We start from the raw sequence: 11,574 nt of genomic DNA on the forward strand, positions 1-11,574 counted from the left end.
TTTTTTCTTTTTCTTTTTCTTTTTTCTTTTCTTTTCTTTTCTTCTTCTTCTTCTTCTTCTTCCTTCTTCTTTTCCCGTGGTTTCCTTTGGGGCAAAACAGGGCATCATCCCCCTCCATCTCCTCTCACCCTCAAGCAGCCAAGGAGGGCCGACTCCGGCCACCCTCCGACAGCAGCCGACGGTGACGCATCCACAGCCCCGGTGACAGCCCCAACGGTGGCTGTTGCCGGTGGCATACGGGGAGAAAAAAAATAAAACGTAAACAGGGGTGTCCCTATTTGAGCCCGAACCGGTATCTCGCCGGCTTCCAAGCACCCAAAGGCCGGAGAGATTAATCCGAAAGGGAGGAAGAAGGAACGTACCTTGTTTCGGCAGTCAAAAACAGCTCCGGCGGCCCTTCTCTTCCGATCAACCCTCACGGCGCTCTCTTTTGCCAAAAATCCTTCAAATCCCTTTAATTTCTTTGAAATTTTGTAGTAAGATTCTAAGGGAGGAAAGGGGGGTCTTTATAGAGGAGGTTTTCTACCCTAGTCGGACTCCTCGAGTCCGATTTCGCCGGAAACGGGAAGGAAGAAGACTCCGGTTAGGAGTCTTCCTCCTCCTCTATTTTTTTTTTTTTTTTTTTTTTAATAATCTGGGTTATTACATCAGGCTTGGACAGTCTGTAATGTAAATGTCGTCGAGAGCGGTGGCATGTCGCAGGCCTTCCGTCATGGAATTGAATTTGGGGCAGTACTGGACAGACAATGATATGAGGGTAGCAGGCAACTTGGGCCATTCCACTAGACCATCACAATGTATAATATTCAGATATTCCAAGTTTGGCGGAAACTCTCCATCCCCTGATGATGACGAGGATAATGGCAAACGTGACGGGCCAACCAACTTGTTGCAATACCTGATTGTTAACGTCTTCAGTGAGTTCAAGCCACGGAACTCCTCCTCCGGCCAGTAGACTAAATCATCACAATCATTGATCCCTAAAGATAGGAGAGAAGTTAGGTTCTTCCAAAACCCCAAAGGAGATGATGCCTGCTGTGATGATAAAAACAACCACTTGCATCTTATAACCTCCAAATGATGCAGGGATGAGCTCAGCCCTTTCATCTCCTCCTCCTCCTCCAGCAATGGTGCCATATCCTCAGATGCCGTGAAAGTTAAATTTTCAAGAGATCTAAAATCCCTGAAAGACATTTTTCTTTCCTGAGCAAGAGGAGGAGACTCTGTACCATTGCTCGTTTTATCGACTTCAATTTCAAGGGAAGATAGTGCCGTCAGACTATGGACCAAGCCCAACTGCTTATTGGTTCCTTTCATTGATAAACTTTTGAGAGATGGTAATTTTGGTATGGTCATCAAATTTGGGCAATTAATGATCTTAAGCTCAGCAAGATGAGGGAAAACTTGCACGACCTCTACAGTTTTTTCATCCTCTGACCACTCCTTCAAGCTCTGCATCGTGTGCAACACCAGTCTCTTTAGTGAGGGGAATGCTTGCAGTGTGCCATTACTTGCATTGCCGTAGATGGTGCTGCTGCAGAGATGCTTGACGCTACCCATCCTAATCAAGTAGAGAAATTTAAGTACAGGTAGCTGCCATAAAGGTGGGAGATGTTCGCAACCTGCGCAAGCTCCCAGATGGATTTCAACTAAATTTTGCAGTAACAGAGAGTCCATCATCCACGTTGGAAATCTCTCGCCCCCATAGCACCGTATTGCCAGTAGCTTTAAGCCATCATGAGGCCCAACGGCTTCCAAAACCTCTTCACCATTTCCTACATGCAAAACATCCTTACAAACATCAGGGGCACTTGATCTATAACAAGAATCATTCCATGCAATCATATCCCAGCATAATATTAATGAGCGAAGGTTATGTTTGGAACTGAGATTAGCTTCTTTAGCATCTGCTGCATCCCTCACATTCCTCAGGTTATACAGCTCTAGAAAGCCACCGAGATCTAAGCTATTCAACTCACCTATACGTCTTCCAGCATCATTGCCTACAATGTATTTCGTCAATGTTCGCAGGCTGCTTAATTGCCCTATACCTGCTGGCAGCTGCTTCAGATTATCACATCCGTCAATGTAAAGATGCCTCAGGTTACTCATATTTCTCATGTCTTTGGGCAGCTTACGTAGTTCGTCGCAATTAGAGAGTTTCAGAGTTTGTAGATTGAGAAGTGTGCTGGTGGCATCAGGTAATGCTTCTATATCAGTGCGAGAGAGGTCCAGGTATCTTAGGTGTTTCAGAAATCCAATTGAAATAGGCAATCTACTAATATCAGGATGAGTTAGACCCAATGCTCTCAATGACCTAGGCTTTGGTGAATCCGCGGTCACCATAATACGATTACTCCATTCCGTTGATAATGAGGACAGGAGAGTGCGAATGTTTGGAGAAGTATTCAAGATCCTATGGATGTTCAATATGAAATGCCCAGATGTGCCCAAGTGACGGGTTTTCTTAGACACATCTTCCAACGTGGCAGGGTCCACTACGCTGAGGCATTCATTCCCCGTAATGGATTGTGCCAGGTCGTGCATGAGGTCGTGCATCTTGCAAGTTGTTGTGCAATAAAGTTCACCCCTGGATCCATAAAATCCGTAGTACCCACTACAACGAAAAGGGCTTGTAGCGATAGTTTTTTGCCGACGCTTTTGGAAAGCGTCGGCAAGTTGCGCAGACCTGCCGACGCTTTTTAAAAGCGTCGTCGTTTAACGACGCTTAAAAGCGTCGTAAAACAATCCAACGTCAACGCCGACGCTTTTAGCAAAAGCGTCGTTAAATAAAGCAAATACTGACGCTTTTGTACAGTAATTAACGACGCTAAAAAGCGTCGTTAGGTTCGTTTAATACCCTTATTCTTCCGTGCCCTAATTTATCTACCGCCGCCCTTTCCATCCTTAATTTCCTCCGCCGACCCCGTCTCATCTCCGCCGCCGGCACCGCGCCCGCCGTCCACGCGCATCCGCCGTCCACGGCTCACCGCCGTTTGCCGCTCCCCTCTGCTGCCGCGTCCGTCGACGCCGCACCCGCGCGGTCCAAGCCGTACACCGTCCGCTGGAAGCAGCCACCCCACCGGCCCTCCTCCCCTCCCCCCTCCCGGCGGCCATCTTCCCATCACGATTCCCTTCGATTGCCGTGCACTTTTGCTTGGATTTTGTTTGGCGCAGACTGATTCGTGTTCGACCGATTCAATTTCGGCCCAAAGGTTCGGTCTCTCTCTCTCTCCCCCTCCCTCCTTCCCTGTGTCATGACCGGTAATCGCATCTAAAAGCTTTAGAATTTGTGGGACCATGAGTGTTAATTTCTTCAGATCTTGTTACATTGTTGTCTGAGGTTATATGTGTTTACCATTTCTCGGAGCGGAAATCCTCTCCGTCATCGAACATCGACACGGTCTCCGGTCGATCCAGCTCCAGCATCGGATCCACCGCCTGAAAACCCCAGAATCCGAGAAATCCGCAAATCGAATCCTCGAGGTGATGAGATATCCGTGGATTCTGGTATAATTCCCCTGTTCTTTAGTATTTCTTCTTAATTAGTTGATATTGTGGAGCTTGGAAGCTCGAAATTAGGGTTCTTTATATTTAGAAAGATGGACAGAGGATTTACATTGCGAGTTCTTCTCTTTGGAGCTCCGAATTTGGTCTAGAATTCTTTGCTGTGGATGCTAGGTTTTAGGGAGTGTGAGGAGATCTTCACATGACTGGTTTTGATACGCCTAGGTCTAGGAAAGTGAGAGAGTTCTTCTCTGTTGAAATTTGATGGTGCAAGTTGTCCATCAATTGGTTTCTCTCTATGCATGTCCATGTCTGCCTTGTGCATGTGCGATGTGCATGTGACTCATCTTCCATTTCAAGTAGGTGTGTATTCTGCAGTATGGTTCATGTTGCCCGTATCGGCTTATATAGAAAGTTTGATCTGGTAGTTGCTGACTAGTTTGGGCCGGCAATGGGTCATAAAAGGATTCCAAAACCCTTTATTTGGGTTCATTTTCATCTAATGCAAGAGAGGGAGATGGGATAATTTTATACCAAATCTCATGATTCTAATTTACTGGAGATGTGCTACCATGATGTTGTGATACACATTGTTATTTAATGCCTATATAGCGCTAATGTAGAACGAAAGATGAAAGGATACACTGCCTAATATAAGGAAAACAAATAATGAACTTTTGGAGTTATCTGTATTTCGTAGTTTTTCTCTTTTGTAACGAAATGCAAATGCTAATATTATGATCTTCTAGAGTTACACCTTCATAATATTCTAGTTAAAAACAATATGACGTTATTAGTGCTGCATGGTTTTCTTTCACAAAACCTGGCGTCCTAAATCCATGTTTTCTTTCATTTTGAAACAAGTATGATGTTAGCAGTGTTGTGTTTTGATTATTTTGTGATTACTTGAGCATGACTCATCTATTTGTCATTATGTTACTTTCTGTGGATGATGTTATTTAGTCTCTTTGGATCAATGATAGTATTATTATATTTCATTTTGGCCTGTTTCAACCTTCCTGCTGTAAATCATACTTTAATCTTATTTAGCATCCGTCATCATGTCATGCTCTAAATACATGAAACCTTGAATTCATTAATGAAAGTTTTTTTACTGCAATGTTTATGAAGTGTGGTGAAATTTATCCTGACATTTTAGGATGGACCCTGAAAATCTCTTTGATCGGTGAGTATGTTGCTCTTCTTGCTACCAATCCCCCTTACTTATGCTTCTGCATCTATTTTTCACTCACTCTGTCTTCCAGAATCTTCTCTGTGTTTGTTTCCTCTGATCAATGGCATGCTTATATATAGTTCTTTTGAAGTTTCTATTTTACTGTGCTTGTGCAAGGATTATAATGCAAATATGTGTAACAGGAAAATTTTAATTTAGTGAGTAGGCTTGTACTTCATGTATGTCTGTGCTCCAAATTATGCAAGTCATACTCTTTTGGATTTGGTGGTTAACAACTGGTTGTACATGATCAATTTACAACCAGTTATCAAATATCAAATATGGTAAACATGTATAGCATAAAATAAATGATATAGAGCTAGATCAATTTACAACCACACCCTCTTAGTATCTCTCTACGAGGTTCACCCGAAAATATATAGTACAATTAATTAAGGTTGTGATAAATGGTTGATGAATGGATAATTTCATAGTTTCATGAATCCTGATCGATTGCTTATCTGACATGTGGCGCTCGTTATGTGGCTGGACCCTGATATCATGTGGCCTACGTTATCCTTATCTTCGTGACTGATGAAGACTAAGCATCTGGATTAAGCTGGGCCAAGTTTCTTTGTCCACTACTCCCCAAGTTAATATCAGGTATTAAATCAAGTTAATTATGAATTAATTTTTCAAAAATTACATTGCATCGAAACATAGACCCGTCTTTTGATTAATGTACATATTCTATTATATCCGTACATTTATTTATTTTTGTACGGATAAAAGAATTATGTACATTGATCAATTGATTGTCCAGTATGGACAGTTTGGAAAATGTGAGTAATTCTATAGGTCATTACCATAATCAAATGGTATGGTGAGAGGTTCGAAAAAAATTTCGGATGGTATTTTCCTTTTGTTCTTCCTATACGGAAGAACTAAGGGGAAATGCTGCCAAAATTTTTTTCGGCTCTTGTTGCATATCATTTGATTTTTGTAATTGACCTTAGAATTAATACATTTTCTGAATGGGATAGGACCTTCTTTACCTATTAGTTGATGATAGCAAGCATTTACTATGTAAACTTTATCTAGCTGTTATTTTTTTGGATTTTATGAAATGACTGATATTTTTTACTCATTGCATTAATATAGATTGTATAATTTTTTTTTTATTTTTAGATAAATTGCAAGTTCGGTCAGTTTTATCCTACAATGGACAAAAGTTGGATAAATAAACCAAGGAATAGTAAAGAATATTTAGATGGAGTTCATGACTTCATTAAATTTGGTATGGAGAAAAGTAGTTTGAATGGCAAGATTTTATGTCCATGTCGGAAATGTGTAAATAGTTCTTCTTTAGATCCACAAAATGTTGAAGAACATTTGGTATGGAATGGTTTTTTAAGAGGTTATACCGACTGGATTTTTCATGGAGAATCTATGTTGCCATCATCATGTAACCAACCCCTGACTCATTGCGGATCCACTAGCCTAGAAGACAATTCTGCAAGAGATGATGATATAAGGGGTTTGATCACAGATGCTTTTGGATTTGATGTTCAAAATTTAGGAGAATCAAGTAGTATACAAGAAACAGTTGGGATGTTTGATGGATGTACGCATACGGAACGTATGCATGTTGAGGAGCCCATACATACATCTAATGATGAGACAGCTCGTTATCACACCTTAATGGCTTTAAATTTCATACTAGAGAATGGAAGAAATTTAGAAAAATACAGAATAGCGGTGTTATGGTGGAAGCGGATGGAAAATCTTATTATGGTGCACTTAAAGATATCTATGAGTTGGATTATTATGAAAAATTTAAAGTAGTACTGTTTAGATGTGATTGGATAGACATAAACTCACCAAGGGGTTTGAAACAAGATGCAAATGGATTTACACTTGTAAATTTTTCAAGGTTGATACACACTGGTGTGTTATTGAAGGATGACCCATTCATTTTTTCATCTCAAGCTCGTCAAGTATTTTATGTACAAGACGCAAAAGATAAAGATTGGTTTACTGTCATCAAAACAAAACCTAGAGACTTATATGATATGGAAAACCAAGTGGAGGATGATGACGATGACACTTATACACAATGTATGCCCTACAATTTTGTGCCAGCTAATGATTTAAATGCTACGACGACGTTGGTTAGAACAGAATTCGAAGAAAACACTACTGCTTGATTGTTACTGGTAATAATTATTTATGATGTATATATTTTGCATTAATTATTGTGTTATTTTACTCCATATATTAACTGATTCTACCTTTTATTTATATAAATGCTAGGTGACATCATGCATCGCAGGGGACGATATGCTGGTGTGCAGTTCCAGTTTTCACAGACAGAGGCCGGTACGTCTTCTTCAGCACAGCAGCCTGAGGCCAGTTCAGCTGCACAGCATTCTGAGCCCTGTCCTTCATCATCAGCACAGCACGATCCTCCTGTTCATCAGCCAGATGATGAGATACACGTGCAGAGTATATATTATCTTTCATGTAATTTTTTTTATTTCATTTTATGTATATTTATGATATAGTTACTTTTATGTATTTTTTGCAGACGGATCCGGGAGAGTACACCCCAGACGCGGACCCACAGTAGTACAAGATGTGTGGCAGATGCGTGAGGGCGAGAGGATTGTTGTGGAGTGCAATCAGCTAGGTCAGCCAATTAAAAAAGCTGCCTGCTTATTGACTTCATTTTTGGGGACTGTTGCTCGGAGGCCTCAGCTATGTCCGTTGGGCTATGCAAAATGGAATGACATGCTTCCAACGTACAAAGTTGAGCTCCTCCGAGTTATAGAGGTAATGAATTGATGTTCATACTGTATATTAATTGTTAATCATTTATATAATTTATTTCATTTAACTTTTTTTTTTATAGAGCAAGTTTGTTCTCCCTCCATCCACTCATGATTTTGTAATGAAGTCTCTCAACCGCAAATGGAAAGAATATAGAGCACAATTGAAGAAGGACTATATGAGACAGGGTATGACAGAGGAGGAGGTTGCTAGGAATTGTCCTCCTGATGTACCCCCTCATCAGTGGATGGAGTTGGTTCATTATTGGTTCTCCGAGAGGGCACAGGTATATTATCTGTTTATTATCTTTTTTTCCTAAATATTTTATAAAAATATTGATTTTTATTATATATTGTATATATAACAAGTTCTTTACTTTATTTTACAGACTTATTCTGCTATTGGTAGAGCTGCACGAGCAGCTCAGTCTGTTCCTCATACATCGGGGTCGAAGAGTTATGCACGACTCCGACAGGAGTTTGTATGTTCCTTAAACTTTCATAATTAACTTTTAATTTTTATGTTCAAATATTTATGTAACTAATATCATTATGTATCGTGGACCATGTCTGTATCATGATACTCATATATTTTTTTAAATTATCATAACTGTTTGCTTAAAATTGAAATTATTTGTGTAGGAGGATGAGCATGGGAGGGAACCCGGACAAGTGGAGTTTTACCGGATGACTCATACTCATCAGGATGGTACTTTTGTTCGAGATGAGTCGAGAGATTTATATGTACGGCATTATTAATATTATATTTTTTGCAATGATTTAAATTTAATTTTGTTAGCTATTAATGTATAACTCTTGTTTTCAAAAAAAATACAGGAGAGGGCTACATCTCTCATTGCGGAGCGTGACGACGAGTCCGCAGCATCTACGCAGCAGAGCCGTATCGAGGCTGAGGTATTCACAGAGTTGATGGGACCAGAGAGCTACGGCCGAGTGAGGGGTTATGGAGTAGGAGTCACCCCCACTCAGTTATCTGAGGTTAGTAGATATACGCAGCATGTTGCAGCAGATGCTCAGGATTCACGCGTTCGCAGACTCGAGGCGGAGATACAGGAGATTAGACAGAGTCGTGCCGCTGAGATGGAGGAGATGCGACAGAGCCGTGCCGAGATGCAGGCCATGAGGGGATAGATTGATCGCCTTACATCTTTATTAGAGATGTATGGTTCATCTCAGGTAAACACATAATATTAAATATATATTTTTGTATTAATTTAATGATTTATATATTTTATTTATAGATATGCAAATCATGCTTTTGATATGTTTTTTGTAGGCTCCTGGCATATCAGGCACCCGTCGAGATAGCGGCACGTCACGTGGAGACAACGACGACCATCCGCCTGTAGATTGATGTTATTTTATTTTTGTTGTATTTTTATATTTATTTATATTACTCTTGATTGTAATGGACGATTAGTACTTTATTTTTATTTATATAAAATATTGTCTTTTGGTTTGATTAAATTTTCTATTTCAGCTTGCTTTTGATGTGAATGATGGTGATTGTACAGGTGTGAATGTGAATGTGGTGATTGTACATGTTTATTGTATTGTACATGTTTATTGTACAGATGTGATATGATTTCGTACAGGAATGTATTGTATTCTTTTTTTTTTTAGATAATATCTATATTTTTTTTTCCTCTTAAAACCTTTAACGACGCTTATAAGCGTCGTTAAAATTATTTTAACGACGCTTATAAGCGTCGTTAAAGACAAAAAGCCGACGCTTCGAAAAGCGTCTTGGTAGACTGTATAAAAGTCTAAGGTCATTAACGACGCTTTAAAGCGTCGTTAAATTTGTCTTTTGCGACGCTTTAAAGCGTCGTAAAGATTTACATTAGCGACGCTTATAAGCGTCGTTAAATTTGTCTTTTGCGACGCTTTAAAGCGTCGTAAAGATTTACATTAACGACGCTTATAAGCGTCGTTAAGACAAATTTAACGACGCTTTAAAGCGTCGTTAATGTAAATCTTTACGACGCTTTAAAGCGTCGTTAAAAAATAACGATGCTTTTAAAAAGCGTCGGCGCTATTCGTCCCCACTCTTACATAGTCGACGCTTTGCCGACGCTTTTCGAAGCGTCGTAAAGCGAAATAGCGACGCTTTAAAGCGTCGTTAATGACCATTAATAGCGTCGTTAATGACCATTTTTCCTGTAGTGACCCCGCATCTCCCGCAACGTCCTTGATATCCTGAAAGAAAGATCTTGAAGCCAACTCATTAAAAATCTCATGCCCCTTGTCCTCCAACTCCTTTCTTCCACCAGATGCAATGAATCCATTGGCCATCCATAGTTGAATCAACAGATCCTTTTCTATCTCATAATCCTTCGGAAATATGGCACAAAAAAAGCAAAGCATTGTTTTAAATGGGAAGGCAAATGACTGTAGCTCAACCTTAGTGCGGGTAAGATCCCATCTTCACCAACCTGCATATCCCAAATCTCGCTGTCCCTCACAGACAACCATTCCTTTTTCTGACTCTTGGAATGCATTAAGCTCCCCAATGCCTTCACTGCTAGAGGCAACCCACCACATTTCTTGACAATCTCCTTGCCTATGCTTACCAGATTTTGATGCTCCTCTGCTCCCTCTTCAAATGCTCTCTTCCTAAACAATGTCCAAGAATCATCCTCAGTCAAACCTTTTAAAAGATACGCATCGAGTGTGCCCATTATCGATGATACCTGCTCATTTCGTGCGGTCACAATGATCCTGCTCCCTTCTCCACCGGTTCCTAGTAAAGTTTTTAACTCATCCCACTTTGCCTGATCCTCGTTCCAAACATCATCTAATACAAGTAAGTACCTTTTTCCACTTACAACTTCTCGAAGGCGGCGTTGTAACAACTCCATGTTTGATTCCTGACACTCCGTTCCTGTGGCTGAAGCTATTATTGCTCTAGCAAGTTTCGCAATATCGAACTCGTCGGACACACAGACCCATATGAGCGGTTGGAAATGCTTCTCCACCCTCTTATCTCTGTAAACGAATTGGGCCAGTGTGGTCTTACCCAGTCCACCCATACCAACTATGGGGAGGACGGCAACATTCTGGTTGCGATCATGATCAAGTAACAACTTCACTATTTTTTCTTTATCTTTCTCCCTACCAATGACATTTGACTCATCAATATAGGAGTGGCTTTGTGGCCTATCCCTGTTTTGTGGTTGGGTTGTGACCGTGAAACCAAATCTAATTCTCTCAGCTGCGATTTCATCTATTTTCTGGACAATTTCTTTCAACTTCTGCCCCATCTTAAAGCGAAACCAAACTGGATTGTGAACAGAAAAGAAGCTGCGCACCCTTTTTGACATGTCGTCTGCTTCGTAGACTGCATCCTTCAGCGCTGCCAACCACCTCTTCACAGCTGGATCCTTGACTTGCCGCTGCTCTGCATCCCCAAGTACGGACAGGATTGCCGATAGTGTTCTTTCCAGCTTTTCTAGCTTCTCTTCCATGCCCCATATCACTCCAAACTGTTGGAGAAGACGGTCGGCTGCCTTCTTCATCACCACCGGTAGCAAGGCTGAGAGAAGCACATCAGCCATTATGCGAACTCCAAAGAGTCTGTCCGATCGATTCGTGAAGAAACAGAGAAAAGAAAAGAGTTGATGGATGCGCTCCCTCTTTCACTAATATTGGAACAACTGAAATCACGGATAATAATACAATAATTTTTTTTTATCTCTTTATGCAATACAACAATAATTTCTATAATCTATTCAGATAATTAATAAACAAAAATAATTAAATAATTTATAAAAAAAATATTATAATTTTGATATAAATTTTTTATTATTTAAAATAATAAAATTATTGAAAAAAAATTTTAGATCAATTTGGCTATTATATAAATATATAATTATTAAAAATAAATTTTAATTTTTTTAATAAAAAAAATAACTATCACCAATAAAATAAATTTCAACAACAAAGAGAATAGATTCCACTAAATATATAGATATTTAAAATAATTATTGATAAAAATTTTTAAAAATTAAAATTATTTAATTTATAATTTTTAATATCTAAAAT

General features: G+C 39.7%; 1 protein-coding gene across 1 annotated transcript; it reads right to left on the minus strand.

Annotated features, from left to right (window-relative positions):
- Nucleotides 1-642: 642 nt before the first annotated feature.
- Nucleotides 643-11,087, minus strand: LOC105033593 (putative disease resistance protein RGA4). Its single transcript, XM_073248266.1, is given in 3 exon segments — nucleotides 643-2,590; nucleotides 9,683-9,885; nucleotides 9,888-11,087. Coding segments are annotated over 3 exon segments (3,351 nt in total).
- Between the last annotated feature and the right edge of the window lie 487 nt (nucleotides 11,088-11,574).

Source organism: Elaeis guineensis, chromosome 14 (assembly GCF_000442705.2).
Source record: "Elaeis guineensis isolate ETL-2024a chromosome 14, EG11, whole genome shotgun sequence".
NCBI lineage: Eukaryota > Viridiplantae > Streptophyta > Magnoliopsida > Arecales > Arecaceae > Elaeis > Elaeis guineensis.